The sequence below is a fragment of the Lepisma saccharinum genome, chromosome 6, assembly GCF_977018435.1.
Source record: "Lepisma saccharinum chromosome 6, izLepSacc3.1, whole genome shotgun sequence".
NCBI lineage: Eukaryota > Metazoa > Arthropoda > Insecta > Zygentoma > Lepismatidae > Lepisma > Lepisma saccharinum.
The window spans coordinates 85,456,246-85,478,931 of record NC_139234.1 but is presented as its reverse complement, the minus strand read 5'-3'; the positions used below and the strand labels follow the sequence as shown (position 1 = coordinate 85,478,931).

At 36.7% G+C, this 22,686-nt stretch overlaps 1 protein-coding gene across 2 annotated transcripts in view; it reads left to right on the top strand.

Moving 5' to 3' along the window:
- The first annotated feature begins 1,597 nt into the window (after positions 1-1,597).
- LOC145988923 (sin3 histone deacetylase corepressor complex component SDS3) overlaps positions 1,598-22,686 on the top strand; it is a 71,655-nt gene continuing 50,566 nt past the window's right edge. The window contains exons 1-2 of one of the 2 annotated variants that reach the window (XM_083124222.1): positions 1,598-1,652; positions 18,746-18,806. In XM_083124222.1, coding sequence (XP_082980348.1) covers positions 1,643-1,652; positions 18,746-18,806 — 71 coding nt within the window. In that variant the 5' untranslated portion in view covers positions 1,598-1,642. Of the gene's footprint in view, positions 1,653-5,142; positions 5,397-18,745; positions 18,807-22,686 lie in introns of those variants that run through there. The other variant, XM_083124221.1, reaches the window with a different exon arrangement.

Genomic DNA, 22,686 nt, shown 5'->3' with positions numbered 1-22,686 from the left:
ACTAGGTTTTGGTGATAGTTTTGCTGTTATACAACACACAAACCTCAACTGTTTATCAGCTAGCAGTGAATATCTTATGTGTGGGCAGTTGCATATATTTCAATCTTATATCAGGACTCGAACCCAAAGCCTCTGATTACAATGCCACAATATTAATACGTCTCCAAATAGAATATGCCCATATTTTACTGGGTTCTGAGACCCTTATGCAGACAAAATTGGATTTTGAACTGCCATAATATTTTCTAAGTCTTTGCCTAGGCTCATATTATCTGAACAGAATTGCTTTTAGCATGAGGGGGGTACAGTTCATTGCCACTGTGTGAAAATATGTATCTTTATCTCAATAATCTTTGTTACACTTTTACATGTTGTCTTGCATGACTAGGAATTTGTTACACTTTTTCCCCTGTCGTGCTGAAAGATTAATGACCCCTTCAGTGAATCATACAGAAAAATCATTAATGCCCCCTTCTAGCGTGTCTCTTGCGTGCCGGCAAAGCACGCAAACAATTAACTATGCTTACCCGCTCTTCTCCTATTGTATTGAGGAGGTGGTTATAAAACATGAAAAAATAAGAAAATTCAGTTTTTTGTACAATATATTATTGTAAAACACTTTTTACCAGGTTTTCAGATCTGGGAGTTGTATATCAACTATTCTCAAAATCCCACTTGTGGACATATTATTTTGCCACATGTTTTCAATCTTAAATATTATATGAGGACTCGAACCCGGAGCCCCTTGTTTACAAGACAACAATATTAACATTTTGCCATCAGGAGAGGCTTTACATTTTATCAGGACTCAAACCCGAGCCTTTTGCTTACAAAGCAACAATATTAACATTTTGCCATCAGGAGAGGCTTCACATTTTATCAGGACTCAAACCCAGAGGCCTCCTGATTGCAAGGCAATAAAAACCATAGGGCTATGCACCACACTCCACTGGGCCTCAGAACCCAGTAACTATAAGCTTTATATTAATATACATGGCAGAATCAATCTGAGCTACACTAAAATTCAATTCCTGGGATTTTGACAGAAAAACACACTATAAGCAATAAGATCATATGGGAACTTGGCATAATTTTAAGTATAAGCAAATCTGTCTGAGAGGCTTTCACCCTTTCTACACTAGAATTCAAAATTCTTAAAATTAAGAGCATATCACACTGGAAGAATTGGGGTATAGGCCCCTCTTGGCATTGTCTTAAGTATGGGTAAATCTATCTGTTGAGCCCTCGCCTTTTCTACACTAGAAATTCAGAATTTCTTAAAAATCAGAGCATATCACACCTGAAGAATTGGGGTATAGGCCTCTCTTGGCTTTGTTTTAAGTATAAGCAAATCTGATTGTTCAATCAAATAGCCTCGCCTTTTCTACACTTAAAAGTTGCGCTGTCCGTACCGTAAACCCCACTACTGAATGGAAACATGTAATTCGCTGCATTTTATTTGATATGATTTCATTGTTCGCCGTTCTTATTTGTAGAGCGGATGTTTATAGTGCGTTAAGCGTCATTGCAAGAAGTGCGCATTGTGTCAGTGCGCCCTGGATGGGGGTAGAGTTCCAAGAGCCTCATTCGCTACGTGTTCAGTGGTGCAGCAAGGAGCAGAGTGCGCAAGATCAAGATAGTCATGCTGAAAGGTAAGGAACTATCAGAAAAATACATGCACTATCATTTTTTCTTACGTCTTCTTTTCTCTCGTTTCTTCTCAATTCTTTTCATCTCTCTTCTTCCCTCAACTTCTCATTTCTCAATTCTTTTCTTCTCTCTTCTCACCTCAACTTCTCATTTCTCAATTCTTTTCTTCTCTCTTCGTCCCTCAACTTCTCATTTCTCAATTCTTTTCTTATCTCTTCTTCCCTCAACTTCTCATTTCTCAATTCTTTTCTTCTCTCTTCGTCCCTCAACTTCTCATTTCTCAATTCTTTTCTTATCTCTTCTTCCCTCAACTTCTCATTTCTCAATTCTTTTCTTATCTCTTCTTCCCTCAACTTCTCATTTCTCAATTCTTTTCTTATCTCTTCTTCCCTCAACTTCTCATTTCTCAATTATTTTCTTCTCTCTTCTTCCCCCAACTTCTCATTTCTCAATTATTTTCTTTTCTCTTCTTCCCTCAACTTCTCATTTCTCAATTATTTTCTTCTCTCTTCTTCCCTCAACTTCTCATTTCTTTCCTTCTCCTTCTCTCTCTCCTTTCGTTTCTCATCCTTATCTTCTATCTTATCTCTTCTCTTTCCTTCTTCCTTCTTTTCATCTCTTCTTCCACTTCTTCTTTCCTCACATCCCTTGTATTTTTCTTTACTCGTTTATTCCCTCATCTCATCTTCTTGTTATATTTAATTTTCTACCTCTCTATTCCAATGGCGTACGCAAGGGGGGTTACGGGGTTTAACCCCCCCCCCCTTGAGCTTGTAAAATATTATGAAAAATGCTGTGGAAAAAAATTAAATGACCAATTTTTCACAGTCAAAGATCTGGGACAATAATATTACTATTACTACTTGTATTACTACTACTAATAATAATAATACTAATTTGAATTATTACTTTCATGCAGCATGGAGAAAAGCACAGCATTCCAAACACACGCGTCTTTCTGAGTGATGCCTTGAAAATAAACACGAGTTTATGAGGTTAGGTTAGGGTAACTATGATTTAAAAGAGAAAAAAGTTGTTTTGTATCTCACTTGCAACAATGTTCAATACACTGGCGTACGCAGGATTTTCTTTTTCGGGAGAGGCTGGAATAATAAATGTGGATAGCACATGGCTCGTTTTGGAGGACAGGATGCATAATAAAATATTTCGTATTTTTGGAGCTTTTCAGTCTATTAAAATTGTATTCAAAGACAAAAATGGTAATCGGGATTCACTTTAAAAGAGGTTTCGCATTTACACATTTTCATTTTTTAAAGTTCTTAACGGATTTTTATTTGAAAATTCTGATTTTCTCAAAATTTCGGTAGGGGCTGGAACACCATCGGCCTTCCCTCTACGTACGCCAGTGTTCAACGAACATGTATTTTTTTGTGTGTGAACAATGAGAATTAACTAAATAAAGTTCTTGGTTCGTTGTAAGAGGCTAATGTATAGACAAAGGCTAGGCGGACACCAGTCCGCCTTCCCATTGTATTGTTTACCGCAGCACGTTTGAATGTCTTCTCCCTTTAAAATGTCTCACCTTGTTGACGAGACAATTATTCAAACGACAATAAGCTTAACTATTACAAAATGTTTTGTTGGTATGAACAGCGAGACAATTCAGATGTGAATTATCAGGGACATTTATGCGGGAAGAAGCCGGAAAAATTCCGACTAATTCCGGGAATCGAACCCGGATCGCCTGCGTGGTTGTCAGACGTTATACCGACCAGACCATCGCAGCTCCTTGGATGAGTTCCATACTTTGATTATTTCAATTTATTTTAATATATTTTCTTGTATTTATGGATCTTCTTCACCCTTGAAATGTCTCACCTCGTTGACCAGACAATTATTTCGTAACAAAGAAACAAAAAAATGCTCCCAGGATTTGATAAAAATCGAATGACTAGAAAGTAATTTCGTTCTAATGTTTTCATAAATACTATATTTATGTAGATCTCTACTACTTAATAGTAGTAGTAGTAGTGGTATTAGTAGTATTATTAGTATTAATGTAGATAATTAATTAATTATAAGTATTATTAATTAATTGTGATTATTATTTAATTAAAGTATAATAAAACAATGGTAATGTGAATTTGGAAAAAAAGTTTTAGAAATACACCCCCCCCTTGATGAAATCCTGCGTACGCTACTGCTCTATTCGCTTCTGCTCTGTACTCTTCCACTATTTGTCATGTTTTCTCGAATTCCCTTCTCTTCTCTTCTTTCCCCTTCTACTAAATTGTATCGACTGCACCACGCACTCTCACCTGCTATTTTCTTTTTGCTATTACTGTTGAACCTGAGTTATACGTATGTCAAGGGAAGATAAAATGATACGTATAACTGAGAATTACTTACAAATCAGATTTAGATACTATGTCATATCATCATTAAAATGCAGTAAAACCTCGTTAATCCGGACACGATAATGGGGACTTCGCTTAATCCGAACAGGCAAAAAAAAAAAGCAGAATGCTTTCGGAAGAAGCCGCATTTACACAGGAATACCCTCGTACTGCATTCTATGTACAGTATTGCTTTACATTTTACTGTACTGTATAGTGTATTTAGGTTGGTTGGTTGATTTGGTGTTTTAAGTCCACTTTATGCACAGTAAGGCTAATCGGGACTGGACCTACAGTTTAAAGTGGGATCCGAACCACTTGTGCCTCCACCGGGTATCGAACCCGGGACTCCTTGATTACAAGGCGACGACGCTACCACTGCGCCATCAGGAGGCCTAGTGTATTTAGGCCTATGCCCTTTAAATACACCATAAAAAACGTGTTTTGCTATAAACAGAGCTTTAATGCACTTTCTACTGTTCTTTTAGGTTATTTCAGTTAATACGGACTTTCGTTAAACCGGTCAACTTACAACTTATCCCCCCATAAGTCCGGATTAATGAGGTTTTACTGTACTGTAAATTAACGAATCTAAAAGTATGATTCTTAAATACAGGCACTGTGCACAGAATTTATTGGGTCGGAACGGGAATTTTTTAAAATTCCGACATTCGGGACGGGAAAAATTCGCAATTTCCCGAAAATTTCCGATAAGTTCCTGACATTTACAATGCAGAAAACGTCGAGAATTAACGACTTCTTAAAATGACCATTCGGCATTTCCCGACTGCTCGGGATCTCGAAAAGTCGGGATTGGGACGGGAATTTTTTCCTGTAATTATTTCTGCCAGAAGGACTTGCCTTCCGCTGGACGCCACGCGAAAATTATCTGTAAACGTATTCCCCGAAATCTCACCTTTACATTGACGTACGATACGCATCACAATTTTGTTTTGTAACTGCTGTTCCAATAATTAAAACTACCCTTTCCGATGGAATCGAATTGATTTGGATAGGAGAAAAACACGTGTCAGCTTTGTTTGGACTCATGACGTCACACTGATATGGTCCATACAGATTATTTGCACTTCATACTTGGCAACAGTGGAAATTAATAACAACAACAAAAGAGAAACGATAAACAAGCAAAGCCGTGCCTCCTTATAATGCCAGTTGTTTATTTTTCTACAAATGTTTAGAAATATACAAGAAAAGGGTGTGTTTTGGTGCTAGTAATATACATATTCACGTGTTTATAACTGATACAAATGTCGACACATTATGGAAACACATTCCCATTGGCCCATGATGAGTATGAATTTGAAGAGGACAATGATGATGAGGGCGATGAAGACAGAGACCGTGATGAAAGAGACGATAGCGATGAAGGTAAGTAATTCGGAATATCACATTAAGTATTGTCAATTCATTGCAATACACAAAATTGGGGAAAAAGTTACAGTAGTTACATGTACACAAGCTACAAGAAAACAAAAGAAATACACCCTTGTACACATGCTTAGGTGGTCATGTAGTTTGTCAAAAAGTTTTCTCACGATTAGTTTTAAGTTCAATTTATGCTTAAGTAGGTTAATCAGTACTGGACCTACAGTTTAGGGAGGGATCCAAACTACTAACCAATGTGGCTCCACCGTGGATGGAATCTGAGCCCGTTATATAGTGAAATCATGGGCGTAGATAAGCGAAGGGTGTAATGAATCCAAACCCATTTGGAGGCCGTTTACCCACTGTACCCCCTCGAGAATCACGTCGAATTTGTTTTAGTCGACATATTTAAATGTTTTACGTAATGTAAAAGTGGTTCCAGTGTTAGGAAAGCATACAGAACGGAGATATTTGATCCCAAAGAATGTCCCATGTAAACTTGCAATTTCGGAGTAATTTGGCCGCTTTTTGTAAGTAAACACTGTTTGTATGTACACTAAAATAACGAAAGAACACGCCGAAAATAACTATCAGTACCAAACCTAACAATCCTAACCTAACTACATAAAATTATAGCTGCTGTTTGTGGAAAGTCGTTTTGGGTGCTATATTCACTTGCGCGAAGCCTTTGGGCTGTTCTGCTTCACGGTAAAGTAACACGCTAAGGTAACAGACGTACTTTACTTCACAATAACACATTTCCGAGAGCTAAAATCAACTGAAAACGTTCATAAACAACAAAATCTTCATAAACCATGCAAGATATTTCACTTGCTCTATGGGGTACAGAGGGTCAAGGGTACCGAAAGTCCTATTAATGTCACATAGTTATGTTTTACAAAGTAAAATTGGCATGAGTTTACAATACCGGACCACTCTCCAATTTCTATAAAATTTCGCCTACTTACTAATTTCGGTGTCCTGATGACGTATCTGTAGTTGATATTTGGCGGTCACTTGTTAAAAATGTACATTTACATGTAGAACTTGTAAAATAACCTTGCGATTTACCACGGTCATTGTCCATACACAGCAATTCGGAACCATCTTTCTTTCGAAATTCGTTAATGATCTTCCTTTACGCACAACAATCTTGCTACTTTGATTATTGACGTCAGACGAGGAATGCCTACGAGATTAGGTTAGGTTCCATTAGCATGAATACAAAGAAAAATTAATATTTTGGCTAAGAGAACTATACCTTGTCTTGCCAAACATGAAAAAGCGTTCTCCTGTGACGTCAGAACACTATGTTGCTAAACTGTTGTGCGATAAGTGACACCAATTCGGGGAAAATGGCATGTTCTGTGGAGCTACTGTTCTTATGGTAGGGTTATGTTACGTTAAGAAAACATAGTTTATTTCTCGATTTCCATACTCAACCGCCAATTATTACATGCAGATTCGTGATTAGAAGTTCACAATTAGTGAGTAGGCGAAATTTCATAGAAATTGGAGAGTGGTCCGATATTGTAAACTTGTTCCGCCTTACCTATCAAAGTTAAATTAAAAGCAATATTGTTTTGGTTAATATAATTAATTGCAGGGTTGTTGATTTTTTGATTGTCTTGATTTTTTTTATTCTTTTTACTAAAACTACTTTTTTAATTATGTTTTATCACATTTTCAATATAAATGTTTATACAAAGTCTAAAACTTGTTAGGTTCTATGTAATTTGCATGATATTAAAATAAATTAAAACACTTTTCAAGAAATCTGTCATACACTGCCATATTTTAAAACAATATTCAATAAACAGACATCAGTAAAAGGTAACAACTTTAGAAAAAAGGAGTTTAATGTATGAAATCTAATTCTAACTACTTCAGTTATTAGTAAATGTTTCTGTATTACTGTTACAGAATACACTTGAGTGTACGACATTGACATATCATAGTTTGAAGCAAATGCTCTTTTACAAGTTCCGAATTGCAAATTAATTAGTGAATTACAAGTATCTGTATTTTAGTTTGGGCTCTACAACCCCTTCTTAAAATAAGGAATTTTGAAAAAGTGCTAAATATACTTAAAACTATGTTTTTCAATTTTACGTTAACTTGGTTAACTAAACTAATAAATACCTTGGGCAACTTGTTAAACATGTACTGTAATCTGGGCTGAACTCTGACACTTTGGTGAGGTTTTTTTTTTTTTATATTTATATATCAAACAAGCTTCGAACATGGACAATCATTATATATTACATTGTGGGGTATATTTATGAGGAACACAACTAAAGTGAGAATCACGAACCTTCCGACCCTCTGTAAACAACCGTCTCACTTCGAGTAACGTATCACTCCGCGCCAGCTGTTCGTGAATGGTGCGGCCATCATATGCTGCTCACTCGCAACCTTTAATTTTACGTAACATGGAAAAACGTATTCTTATTTTAACTGATAATCTACACATTGAAGTATAATACATTTTCTACAAGCGATTAAATACGTGTTCTTGTTCAAGAATGAACATATTTTTCTACGCCAAAAGTCCCATTTATCTGACACTGGGTTAACAGATCCCCCTTCCCCCCTCCTCTCTCAGTATGACAATGTCAAAGTTATACAAGAGTGTGAGAGATTCGTTCCAGTAAATTCAAGCCTTTTGATTTTATTGCTTCCTCTTCCACCAAATTATTGCCCAACATTGTTGACATGTAGAGTATTGTTTTCTCCTTTGTGCAACAAATATACTGCCAGTTTTAGCAGAAGCTAAACAAAGATAAGCCGGGGAATAAAAGGAGATTATCTTTCTCTCGGTTTCTCGTGCACTAGAAAACAAGAAGACGATAATAAGCACATTATTTACGCACGTCTCATGCAAGTAATGTATTTTCTTACCTTGATTCAGCAGTTCCTTTTTGAACTTGAGGTATTCGGCGCTAGACATCATCCTGTCAGAGTACGGTCTGTCAAATTTGCTTCCCAAAAAGGAACTCAACGTGGCACAAGAGGCGATTTAACGTCGACTGCTAAAATTGGGGAGATCGTCATCAATCATCACTATCAACATCCTCCCCACAGTGGACAGGACGGCTCTTTGATTGAAAGAATACGAAAGAACCTCGCGTTGTATTGCGCTTATCTCAAAATCGGTGTACTTGTTTATACGAACAACAACGTGTTTTTTTTTCACGGGACTCGCAACTTGACCGGTCGTTTTCCTTTCTTTCACCACATCGAAAACACAAAGACGCAGACACACACTTACACTTGGACACCCACTTCACTGCTTGCTCAGGATAGCACCGACACAACGTCACATAAACGTTAAGAACAAGCTGCTTCTTGCCACTTTTCAAACGGCTGTATTTCCGAAAGACTACTCTGAAAACACGGGAGAACTTCCTGCACGCATGCAAGTCGCCATGTTCGAAACTGGCGCTATTTTCTTGCTGTTCACGTGATCGATTGTAATTTATACAATAATCACGTATTATTATTATAAACAGAAACCTTTAATGAAAATATATTTTAAAATGTATAATCCAACGTAATTTACACGTTTTTCTTCCATTAGCATACTTTCATAGAACGGACTACATGATGCGGAAGAAATCCGTTATTAGGCTGTTGCCAACCTCAATACTTCTCACTAAGTCAAGTACAGAAACGGAAGTGGTATGTCGAATGTCGGCAAATGATAGTGTGATTTCACATTGTCAGTGACTATCCTCCGCGAATGGGAGAGGGGGTGTGACGCAGGAGTTGATCTATAATCCAGAGGTGTTCACCATCTGGATGGTGACATCCTCACACTCCGGAATACTTTTGCGGATGAAGGAGGGCAGGCCGTAGGGTGAGGGAGGTTGATTTAAAATGAACACCTCTCAACAAGAGAGAAGAAAAATGTGACAATATTTAAAAATTCACCCCCAAATATGCATTTTATTTTATATGTAGCGTACAATAAAATGTGACTGCCTCAAAATATTTCTGTATTCTACAGTCTTCTTTCCTCACTTTTATGCTTCTCTAAGTTGCCGTTTGTCTTTGCTGCATAATCCAGCATTTTTGAATGGGATGAAAAGGACATACGAGTTTGTTCTTGAATGAAGTAACTTTAGAGATGTTGAAGTACACTCTGGAGGATACTGGAATGTGTGACATTGAGGTGTAGATTGACCACGTTGTGACACACACATTTGTCATTAGTTACGAGACGATGAGGGATAGGTGATATTAGAATTCCAAATTAGTTAGCCGTCCCCGTGACGGAGTGGTTAGCAGATCGTGCTACGACACGAGGGGTCCCGGGTTCGAATCATGGCCTGGGCATGGATGTTTGTGAATGTCAATTCATCGATTTCATCATATCATCATCATTCATTCCCATCTTCGCAAATTAGCCATAAGTGGCACAAGAGGGGAAGTAAAATAAAGCAAATCAATCAAACCAAATGAGTTATTTCCATTATTTTTATCTAATTAATAATAAATCATAACACTTTCAAACATCAAATAAATTTAATGAAGAAACCCCGGTTTCAAAACGTAATTTATCTCAATGTGTCACATTCTCCTAGCAAGGTTTTTTAGTAAAATATGAGAGAAAATTAATCCTTTGGTACGGAACCATCTTATTCCTGGGGGATAAGATGTAAATTTTGTATTTGATTTTTTTTTAATTTAGCGTTGCTTTTCGTCCACTTTTGGCTAATCCCGACGATGAGAATGAGTGATCGTCAGATGAAATTGATGAAGGGACACTCACAAATAACACCCATGCCGGGATTCGAGCGAGGGAACTTCAGTGATGAGTCTGAATGTCTGTCACCAGGCAAGATGTCCATTCTAGGGTTAAATGCTTTCCACTGCTTCTGGCAAAAAAATGTTGAAATTATCAACACATTTTCAATTTTTTTTTTTTTTTTTACATATATTTAATAACTTTCAACAGGTCATCAGTGATACACAGCTTATTCCGCATCTGTTGACAAATGGAATGTTTTTACACCTTGTAGGCTATGTGGATTATTTTTTTTCTCCATAAGTTTGCAACACTGTTAGGGTACACGTGCTTTTGTTTACAGAAGGTCTTAAGTTCTATGATTCTCACTTTACATTAAAGCATTACATGAATAGAACAAACTTCGAAATTTTATTAACCCATATCTGATGTCTGAAGTCATCCCACCCCGTGGGGAAGGGGATGTTTTCGGACACAAAAATAAGTTTTAAGAATCACAAAGGGCTATATAGAGACAAAATACATGCATAGATGACAAATTACATAATCTGCATATTAAACACGACAAACACAATCACATCTTTTTGTGTTTGATTGTTCTATCTTAAAGCATGCTTCCAGAAAAAAAAAGTCGTAGATTATCATATCCAAATGTGAATTTTCCTTTCTTCTCTTGCGGCTTTGGAAGAATCTCCATGCTCTGATCTTTCCAATGGAATCCTCATTATCTATAGTAGGGAATGCAAGGACTCTTCTACTGTTATTGTAAAGACATCAACATTTTTGCCACCCACACCGTTTATAACACCAACATATTTTCGTGTTTGCTCTATTTTGTTCTCTGTGTATGCATAGCACACTGTTACAAACACATCCTCTTCTAGAACATGATTGCAGGTATCTGACACGGATTCTCTCTCATGTTGATCTTGCATTCCTGATTCATCACTGCTGTCTATGTGCACTGATGTGTGTTAATTTTCCTGCCTTCACATCTCTTATGGCATTCTCTAAATCTTTCTTATCAGTAAAGGGGGGGGGGTGGATTTATATGCACTAAAAAATTTCAAAACAACCTATTTTAAGGTTCTGTACATCTTACATAGGAAGTAAATCTATCAGTAATTCACTGAACGCAATTATAGAAATGAAAGTGTGATAAATTGTGCTATTTAGGATCACCAAAAAATACTAATTTACAAATGTTCTTAGTTTTGTGTAACAAAATGATTATATTACATGCATTCCTTTGTCTGGAGGCTCGCTCTAAAAACTGCAATCTTGCAATTACATATAATAATATACGTATATTGTTGGAAACACTATGCTCATTTTGTTGCTTATTCTTTTACATTAGCATTTCAATACAATAGAAGTTATTTATCGCTGTTTTCAGGTTGCTTTCACTTGCGATTTTCAGAAAGTAAGTCTTTGTATTTTGAAAATGTTCTTTCCATTTCACAAGATGCCACTGGACAGTATTTGTTCTTTTCATTTCTTGTGTTGATATCCTGATGTAAAATGGATTTTTCTGTTTTCATAATCTTCAAATAAATAAGTAGATTTTAGATGTGGAATACCCAGGCAAATCCTGGAACACCGGAATCACCCATCTCAGGAATTGCATACCTGGGTTTCTGGAAGCTATTGCTAACTACTTCTCCTGGTACTATTTTCTTTTGAACAATATTGAAAAGAGATTGGATGGACAAAGAAAGGGGAAATAAAATATAATCTTTGTCCGTTCAAAACTATCAACGACATTTTACCATATTTTTAATACTTAAGATTCAAATTAACTGCATTTTCATTCAAATTAACAACACAATCATAAATTGCATATGGTGCAACTACATATATACAACAATGGCCTGGATGGCCTAGTGCGGGAATTCAACCTGTAAACACTCCGAATGTGAATCCATCACCTTAACCGTCAATTCAAAGGAAGCAATGCTGGATTTCTACATTTAACGTGTGGTTCTGGTGGTGATAGAGTTCACAAAAAAAAGAAAAGAAAAGTGCTCCCCTGTGCATAGCACCACGCCATGAAGGCGTATAGGGGGTGTAGAGTTCACAATGAGATAAATGTATTATATACAGATATTGAACTCGGGCAGCAAACTGTCTACACTATGATTCTGTGGTTCGGACCTACTGTAACATGGCAGTCGAACAAATGCTATTTGTTGTGTGAGATTTAATGGAAAATAATGCACAACGATAGACCAGAGAATAAAGAATATAAAAGCATATTTTTTTTAAACATAAATTGAGTTGCAGGTTATATATGAGATATAATTGTGACACATTTTCTTATCAAAACCAGGGACCGTATTATATGCCCATATAAATGGCATTAAATATACCAATCCCACAGGCGCTATCTCAGTTTCTGTAGGACTGCCATCTGTTTCCTTCCAATTACTTTAATAGTAACATTAGCACTTCATATCACTACTACTTTCTTGAAGAAAATAATCAAAAAATCATGTTTAATTGTCTTCAGTATGTTGTTTGAATATTTAGCTACAATCCATCGACAAACATAATCACAACATTTTATGGTATTTTTATTATGTATAATTGAAGAATAAAATATGCTCATAGTGCATATATTCATCATGTGACCATCATTCCCTTAGTTTCTACTGTCTTCTTATTTTTTACTCTAATAACACAATAATCCTTCCCTAGGTTATACAGCAGCATTGTCCGGAAAAATTAACGTAAGTTTATAAAAACTCAGTGTCCAGGCCTATGCAGGCAACTCATGTTTTCTGTTACCAAAAATAAAAGCTCTATTGCATTTCAGCAAATTTCCATTTAAGCTGCCAAAAACTACTCTAAATACCTGAACTGTATTACATGTTTAGAGCATACTTGACAATAAATAGCTCTGCTGGCAGTGGTAAATGCATCGTTACCTTCTACCGACTGTTGGAGCAATATGCTGTTACTTCTTCTCTCCTTCGGCATTTATTGTCATTTCTGCAGCACACACACACACATACTCACAGAGTTATCAAGATGTCACATTAATAGATAATCATTCAAATAATGCCAACCCAGTGTTGTTGCTGAAATTTGGAACTGTGACTCGCATGTGTCAAAGGTCGTTTGTTGATGAAAGGGTGGGTTTTCTCTACCTTCACAACCAGACAACCTGCAACGCTATGAGATAAGTTTTGGTTGAAAGCATATGAATTTTCCTTAAGGAAAAACTCATGCAAAAATCTGTCCCCTACTTATCAGTGACGTAGCAATGTTTACATTGTTTTCAACTCAAGGAGAGCATGGATAATATTAGCAGTTCTTCCTTCCTTCCTACAGATGCCCTCTGTAATGAGTGTGAAGATGAACTATCCTCCAAATTTCCTGATCAAGTTCTTCTAAGTTGTGCTTAGATCTGAAATCACCTCAACCACATCCATAAGAAGTGTTTTGGCAAAGTTGCTTCTCCTTATGATGACTCCACTCTAGCTTCTAGTGTTCTCTGTACCCTGTATGGTCTTCTGTTTGTTTCTTACTCTTCCAGTAACAGTCACGACAGAAAAACCATCTCTCTCAATATTGAAACTTATGAAGTACTCCTGGAAGCTAGTGTAGAGTAGTATGATTCAGGCCATATTTAGCAGACTCAGTATTCTCACTGTGGAACGTGAAAGGGCAATATTTATTATATGGCTATATTTATTAAAAAATGTCAAATTAGCTGCACCAGTTGATTGTACCAAAGATTCCGCACGTATGAAGCAAGTATCTAAGTTTTAAGATTTGTTGATATTGAAACCGATTGTGTGCACTTGTAAAATGCACATAGCCTACTCTATCACAGAACTGTCCTCACACCTCCATTGTTGACACATGCCTGGAATAAAAATTCCTAACTCTCATTATGTGTCAGCTATGGCCCAAAGTTTCCGCTACTGAGGACAAGAATGTAAATTCTCTTAACTTCTGACACATCTCACGCACACTTCGACCCACGTGCACAAGTTCAACAACTGAAGCTTACCAATTACATAATTCAGCAATGCCACAAGTGACAATGCAGGAATTCACAACACACTGGTGCAGTGTTGCAGGCTCGACAACAGAGGAAATAGACTCTCATCCGAATTCATCCTGGCGTCTAAATTTTCCTCAGATTATGGTACTCCCTTAAAATGAAACAATTCCAAAATATTAAATAACAGTCTAACAATGAATCTAACTAAGGCTATCTGATGATAATTATGAGGATCGTTCAAAGAAAGAGAGTCCCCCTTTTTTTTTTTTTTTTGGAGAAAGTACGAGGGCGATAAATGAATTGAAACTACGAGGGTGAATCAAATATGAACGAGCCTTGTGCGGAAAAACAAAATTTATTGATGGAAACAGTAATAGTATTAATAAAATGTGGTAGTATTAATACCAAAAGTTACCGGCGATCACCCTGCCTTAGTGCAATATGGAAAAATGGCGGATAAATTCAAGATTTCATGAAATAAAGAACTAATTAATTGACAGTACATGGTATCTACTCATTATCCGTGATTGACTCCGGGAATTATGTGTGAATTCTACGTGAATTTTTCTCTGTAGACGTGAAAAATTGCAACTTTTATTAATCCAAATCCCTTTGAATTTATGCATATTTATTAATGCCCTGAGGTAAGTTTTTCACAGTTTAGTTTTTTATTAAAAGGGAAAAGAAAAGAAAGCTGTGTCGAAAATAAAACAGAATTCTTTCAGTTTGTTTGCTTTGTTTGTTGTCTTTTACAGAACATTCTTATCTGACAGGGTGAAGATTATTGCAAGATATCTTGAAGTTGATAGGTAAATTTGAAATTCTCATACAATTAACAATTTGTCGTACATTAATATTTCCCGTAACATTTGTGACTTGTGCTTGCACTGCAGATGTATGAGTATGTGAAATATCAAATGTAAACTCAGCAACTTAAATATGTTGAATTGAATTATAATTTTTTGATAAATTGGAATCACACAGATCCTTTATATTGTTAATATATTTGTGGGTGGTGAGGTGAGGTAATACGTAAGGCCGAAATGGAGAAAACGTCTGCTTATACCCTTGAATTTTTGGAAAATTAGCCTTGAAAACTTGAATTTTATCAAGGTCCTAGTGTAGCCACCCTGCCATAGCTTGGTGTTGGATATATATCTTTCTTATAACACTAGTAATTTCAATTGCAACATGTTAAGTTTTCTGCAGATCATTGACACAGTAGGAAACAGTGCCAGATTGGAAGCACAGCATTTTATTTCAGTATTTCGCATGAGTATGGAATTGACTTGTAAGAGAATGGAATTTGGCAAATGTGTTTGGTACGTGAGGTATGGCAACATTCTTTAATATTTGCCGTCTCATCATGCAGGCTATTGTTTTTACATGTCTTGTTCTGTTCACAAACTAAACCAGATTGTCACTATGGTAAAACACCACATAAGACATATCTGTATCAAAGAGTTCGTCGCTTTCATCATTGTCATGTTTGTCATCGACGTCTTCTCTGGAAACTCTGAAAATTAGAATGGAATTCGTACAGGAAAAACCTTGGCAAGGGGCACATAATTTGAAACATCTTAAGGACTCCAGAAGGCAGGTAGGAAGAGTGCTCATGTCACCGGAGGACTGAAGAAGCCCCATAGGTACCGTGGCTCTCAGAGAAATCCGTCGTTACCAGAAGAGCACAGAGTTGCTCATAAGGAAGCTTCTTTTCCAGCATCTCATCCAAAAGATTGCTTAAGATTTCAAAACCGACTTGCACTTCTAGAGTTCTGCAGTCATGACTTTTCAGGAGGCTAATGAGGCTTACGTTGTCGGTCTCTTCAAAGATACCAACCTGTGTGCTGTCCATGCTAAGCAAGTTATCATCATGCCAAAAGACATCCAGCTCGCCCACCGCATTAGTGGAGAACTTGCTTAACCCTCAAATGGAGGGGTGAAAAAACAAAACAAAAAAACAACGTAAGCGGATGGGTTGGGTCTCTCAGACCCAAAGTGAAATATTCTGTTAAGAGGTTATAAAGATATTTTTTTTAAAATTTTAGTATAACAAGTGTATAATTTAGAGCATAATATAATTTTAGAAAATATGTTTTTAACACCTATGAACCGAAAATTTCATTTCGGATCTGTGAGAGCCAACTTATCTGCTTATGTTACTTTTTTCACTACAAATTAATCTCCAAAAGTTCATCAATTTCTTGCTTTGACAGGTGACTTGCCATTGTGAAGGAAACGTGTCTCGTAAACACCGATTACAGCACACAATGTTTACAAAAAACCTCTAGTAAAAAATGTACGAAACAAATGAGCTGAGAACAATGTCGATTTCGCAAAACACACACACACAAACATCTTACCTGAGTGGGTGGGCTGGGTCTCCTAGACCTGGAAGGGGTTTCAACACGTGCAGCAGAATAGCTGATGATGAAGTAGTGGTCTCAATGGTGCAGCTAGGGATACCTACAGAATGTAGACCGAAGGTACTGAGAGTGACAGTACAGTATGTTGAAAACTTTATCGGGGATTCAGAAAAATGCAACCACCTGGGTCTCACAGACTCAGTCTGTCCATTCTAGGGTTAAATGCTTTCCACTGCTTCTGGCAAAAAAAATGTTGAAACTATCAACAAATAGTTTTGACCACGGTGGGAAAAAATCAATTTTGTTGATTTTTTTATTTAAATAGGATTTTTTTTTTAGAAAACATGACAAAATGAAGGACACAATGTAGTTAATTTCCTTAGACACCAAATTGCTTGTATGGTTTTTGGCACCATACATAAAGATTATATGTTTTTTATGGAAAGACTTTTTCTAGTAAACTGCCCTGTAACATATTTGAACAGTTTGATTAAAGCAAATAAAGAATTACATGTAAATATACATTTTCTGTTTCTGATACAGTACCTACTGTGGAAATGTTTGTTGAGTGTGTTAATGAATCTATAATTATTTAAGTAACTTTCCTTCAAGTGAAAGTAAAACATTCTGAATATACTCTAAAATTGTAACTTCAAATATTAACTTTAAAATTTTAATAATCTTTCTAGCTGAACTTTGGAGATTTTTTTAAATGGTAGTTTGAATAATACGAGCTGCCATGTTTATTTACAGTTTAATGATAATGACACTACAGAGGCTGATCTGTCTCCAACCGAACAACATTCAGACAGAGCCACCTGGCAAACCGGTTTGCACAGAACACCCAAACTACACTCACAGGATGAGCACTGTAGGCTGTTGGCTAGTAAAGTGAAGGTGTTGTAGTGGGCAGAATGCTGCCGAAAAAATCTCTATTGGAAAGGGTAGGTTATGGCACTTTTTCATGCCAAATTTAGCATTCCTGCATGGTAGAACAGTGTTGGAACAATGGATTGGTGGTAGGATGGGCCATTGTTAGTGATATAATTAAACGGAATGCACAGCAGCTGCCTCCACAGCCCACATCACCATCGAAATCGCATTCAAAGAGAAACAAACAAGACAGGTGCTTAAGAAGATCCGGGATATGGCAGCCTGTGAGAATCCACCACCACAGCATGTTATGGCCAGACGGGTCAAAGTAGGCCAAGCAACTGTTAATGCTGCGTATTTCCAAGAATATGTCCTATCATCAGTGTACACAAAAGAAATACTGGTCTGGTATGGAGCAGACACCAATCGTGTGGAACTGCACCAGGATAAAGCTTCAAGTCACACTGCCAAAACATCGCTGGCCTTCTACAGACGCATGGCAGCCAAAATGGGTATCCATGCTATTCTGTTCGAGGACATTCCAGTGAAGAGTCCAGATGTTAGTCCAATGGATTTTTGTGTTTTTGAACTTCTCAAACGGCACCTTTCAACGCGTCGGTGCTGCACCATGGTATTTTCACCAAAATTGATTCTAGTATCTACAAAATCCTTATGTTCATTACTCTATAAATTATTTAAATCATTCCATCTTGGTTTTGACAGAAGCACACTAGGAATTGACATACGCTTATGCTAGTTTTCCTTGCCTGAAAGGGTCAGTCCATCACTTAGAAACCAAGGGCCTTGCAGTACAAACAAGCATTGAAATAATATGATGATGTGAAAATTGTGCTCAACATGTCTTGAGCTTGACGTGACAGATGTTGTTGCCTGAAAATACTATCCAGTTGTATCTTGTAAAGTAGAGCCAGTTTTTTTTTTCTGAGTGTAATAAAGGACCAAGCAGACATCTTTGTGTCACAAATGATGCCAGATTATGCTGAATATTTGCCACCATAAAGTACTCTTTGCTTACGTCCTATTAAATAAAATTTGACCCAGCCTTTGCAGGAGGCAGCGACAAATTATTGAAAATTGATGTTAGCATGGAAATGAGAATATCATGGTCAGGTGACTGGAAAACAGGATTGGCCATTTTGCTGCAATTTTGGATAAAACCCAACTTTTTTTTTTTGTTTTCAGCAAGGAAACTGGGGAAAGCAGGGTTTTATTGTTTTCCTGGGTTTGTTTGATGTCTGATATGAGACGTGGCCATACTCTAGAGCTGTGATTAAGTTTGTGTGTGTGAGTGTGTATGCATGCATTGAAATGCTTGTGTTCTCCATTCCAGATACAGAGGATGCCAGTGAGACAGATATGGGCAAATCGGAGTACACAGAGATTAAGGAACAGTGAGTAGATATATTATTTGAATATTTATGATGACTTGCCAGACACGATTTGTACTTACACATGGCTGTTCATTGGTGCAGGGGTAGAATAAAAATAATTCAGGAGTCGGGCTTTTTTTTTTATTTGTGGCAATTTTGGGCTAACAAGCTGCACATTTTGAAATGTGACCTTTAAACATATAATTTATGAATTAATACAAAATTAAATTTAAAGTAATTCTTTCACTGCAGTGACAAGTAGAGTTGCAAAAAAGCTGACTTTTTTTAATGAATATTTTTTTCGATAAAAAGCTGCCTTTTTTGAAGGAAAGAAAAGACATTAAGGCTTTTTACCAATTGCAGCTAACCAATTTCATTTGCAGTGTTAGTTAAGAGTTTAGAGGTTTGTAATTTCATATTTTGGAAGTAGCTAAATAATTTTATGTGATGTAGAAGACACATATTTCCCATTTGTTCTACAGGGTGTCCAAGAAGTCACACTACAGAGACTTTGAACATCCGTAACTTTTGCGTCATTGCCTTGTAATCAAGGGGTCCCAGGTTCGATACCCGGTGGAGGCACAAAGTGGTTCGGATCCCACTTTAAACCGTAGGTCCAGTCCCGATCAGCTTTACTGTGCATAAAATGGACTTAAAACACCAAATCAACCATTTAATAGAATTTGTGCTGAAATTAATATTGAAAGTCCAATAATTTCTAATATTATTCCTGTATTTCCAATTATTGATAGTATTAGAAGTCCGACTATTATGTTTGTACAAAAAGTGGTAGAGACATGAGTTTTCCATTGGATATAAACGTTGTCCATGTGGACATTTTGTAAGTAAGGGGAAAAGTTACTAATATATAAACATGTTTTTGAATAAAGTGGATAAAAGACAGATGTCAAATCGCTTTCAAAAATTTTTGATGTGAATTGATGGTGTCTGTGAATATTTACTGAATTGATAAGAGAACTTTAAATTTTTACACATTTTACGCATTACAGACAATTATGGCATATTCATAAAAAAGTAAGCCTTTTTTAAAAAAGTACGTGGTGTACTGGCAACATTGGTTCTGTCAGAGAACAGTACCAGGTTTGCCAGACATCTGGATATGTTATTGAATCAGTGTCGAGATGAAAGAAAATATTTGAAATTTATCGTAGAAAAAGACAGGAAGTTTAGTTTTTTGTATGATAATTTTGAAATCTTACTTTCATTTGGACATTGTCTGGCACTCTTTTCTTTCATTTGGACATTGATTCAACAACATAGCCAGATGTCTGGCACAACTGCCAGATTCTGCCCTCTGACACAACCAATGTTACCAGTACACCTCGTAAGTAAAAATCAAACTTCTTTGAATATGCCATACTTAACCCCATTAATCATCTGTAATGATTACTAATTTATCGTTCCTTTATCAATTCGGTAAATACCTACAGAGACCATCGATACACATAAAACAAAATTTTCAAGTGACTCCACAGTTGTTTTTTATCCATATTTATTTTCTCTTGGTTCAAAAAAGTTTTGCACCTTCAAAACATTTCACCCCATATACTGAAGGTTCATGTACATCATGATTTACTAGTTTATTGTTTAAAAAATATCCACATGGACAAAATTAATACTCAATGTAAGATTCATGTCTCTAGTGCTTTTTGTACAAAAGTTACATACATTGAAAATCTCGGTTGCATGAGTTTTTGAACACCCTGTATTTCCTAGTTTGTTTTTGCATACCTTGGTTTATGTATGTGCCTACTCAATGGCTTAGTGGTAACACTGTTTTCTTGTAATGAATGGGTACAAGGTTATTTACTCAGTGGAGATATGTTGCATAAAGATTCAGATTTCATTTTAAAACTGTAGGGCCAATCCTGATTAGACTTTCTGAGCATAAAATGAACTTAAAGCAAACTTTCACATGTTTGTGTCATTGATGTTACAAAAATTAATTAACTAAGGTCGGAATTTTCCAGCCTTGTCCCTGGGCTCGGGGGTTCACCCAGCCTCAAATCAATGGGTATCTGATGGCACCTCTCGGGTGTAAAATCGGCCGGATCACATCACCTCTAAAATGGCTGAGATCGAGAATGTGTGGGGCCTACCCCATATTCTGTAAATTTGCCTTCATGCCACAATGGAACTTTACCTCACCTTACTATTCGTAATATGTATGCAGAACCACATGCGTATATGAACCATTTAATACCTAAGATCAGTATTGTACAAAAATGAATATTTAGATCCCAAAGTAACTTGTAATTGCAAGTAATGTTGTAAAATAGCTGGATTTTTGATTGGATAATATAAGAGAATGAACCTCCCTGATGTCATAAAATAATATCACCTTGTAATCAAGGGATTCCAGGTTGAATTCCCAGTTGAGGCACAGTGGTTCAGGTCTCATTTTAAACTGTAGATCCAATCTCAATTAGCACATCTGATGAGTGGATTTAAATAAATAAAAATCACATTTTGTTATGGATTTTTCCCCCAACATATTTCAGTTTCTGTCTCAGTTTTAGGCCCACCATACACTAGAACAGTTTTTCTCAACTGCCTTCATGTGGTTCAGTAGCTGGCCATGAGAGTTCATTAGATCCATTGGTTGCCAACAATTTTAAACACAATTTTATATTTGTCAAGAAGCCTAGACATATACCATTTGCCATAACTTGCTCCATGACCAGGTTTACAAGCCATTAAGTCAAATTACATGATGCACTTCAAAGCCAGAATACAGACATTTTATGTTAATACAAAGGGGAATGATTCTAGGAGGGTAATCCCAAATGTAAGGTCTCCAATTTTTTTTTAAATACAAAGAAATGTTTATTGTAAATAATATTTACATCATTTTAAAGCTTGAACATTTATCTATTTTTCTACATAATCGCCATTTCGGTCGATGCATTTTTGTAAGTGCTGCGGCAGTTTTTGTATGCCCATGTCATACCAGCTCACTTCCATGTTGTTGAGGAAGCGTCGAACCTCATCTTTCACCTCATCGTCATTGCTGAAGCAAGTTCCGGCCAAATGTTCTTTCAACTTGGGAAACGGGTGGTAGTCACTGGGTGCCAAGTACACACTATAGGGTTGGTTGGTGTCTCAGGTGTGAAGTGGAATGTCCAGGTTTTGTCACTCGTGACAATCAAATCCAAAATATTGTCCTTTTCATGTGCATAACGGTGAAGAAATTTGCGCGAAGAGTCAACTTGTTGCCATTTGCGTTCTTCAGTGAGCATTCGCAGGACCCATCATACGCACACCTTCCGATATTGCAATTTTTCCATCAAAATCCTATGATGGTTCTTTGGGAAACCTCAGGAAGCAACGTACAGAGATCATGCAGAGTGATCCGCTGATCTTCAGGCATGATTTGCTCAACCTTCGGGACTGTCTCGTCAGAAATTGATAGTCTCCCGCTTCTTTCTTCGTTGTGAATTTCAGTACGACCAGCTGCAAACTCCCTACACCACTTGCGAACATATTTGACATCCATGCATGACTCGCCATACACTTCCATCAATTGGCGATGAATTTCAATTGGTTTAACACCTTTTGCGTTCAAAATCTGAATAACTGCATGAACTTCGTACTTGGAGGTAGCGCCGAGCGGGAGCTCCATTACAAACGGCTGCCTAGCCAAGACTGAGCGTCCCAGCGAGGTGCACGTGGGCTTGTTTGGGAGTGGGGGAAGCAACCAACAGAACAGTGTTGCCAACTGCCAAATAAAAAGTTTCTTTGTATTTAAAAAAAATAGGAGACCTTAGTTTTGGGATTACTCTCATTGATTTTCTATTTTAATGTAGTTAAAGAAAGGAACATTATTGTTGAAGGTACATTTGATAAGTGTATTAAAAGATGTAGCAATATTTTCTTCTTT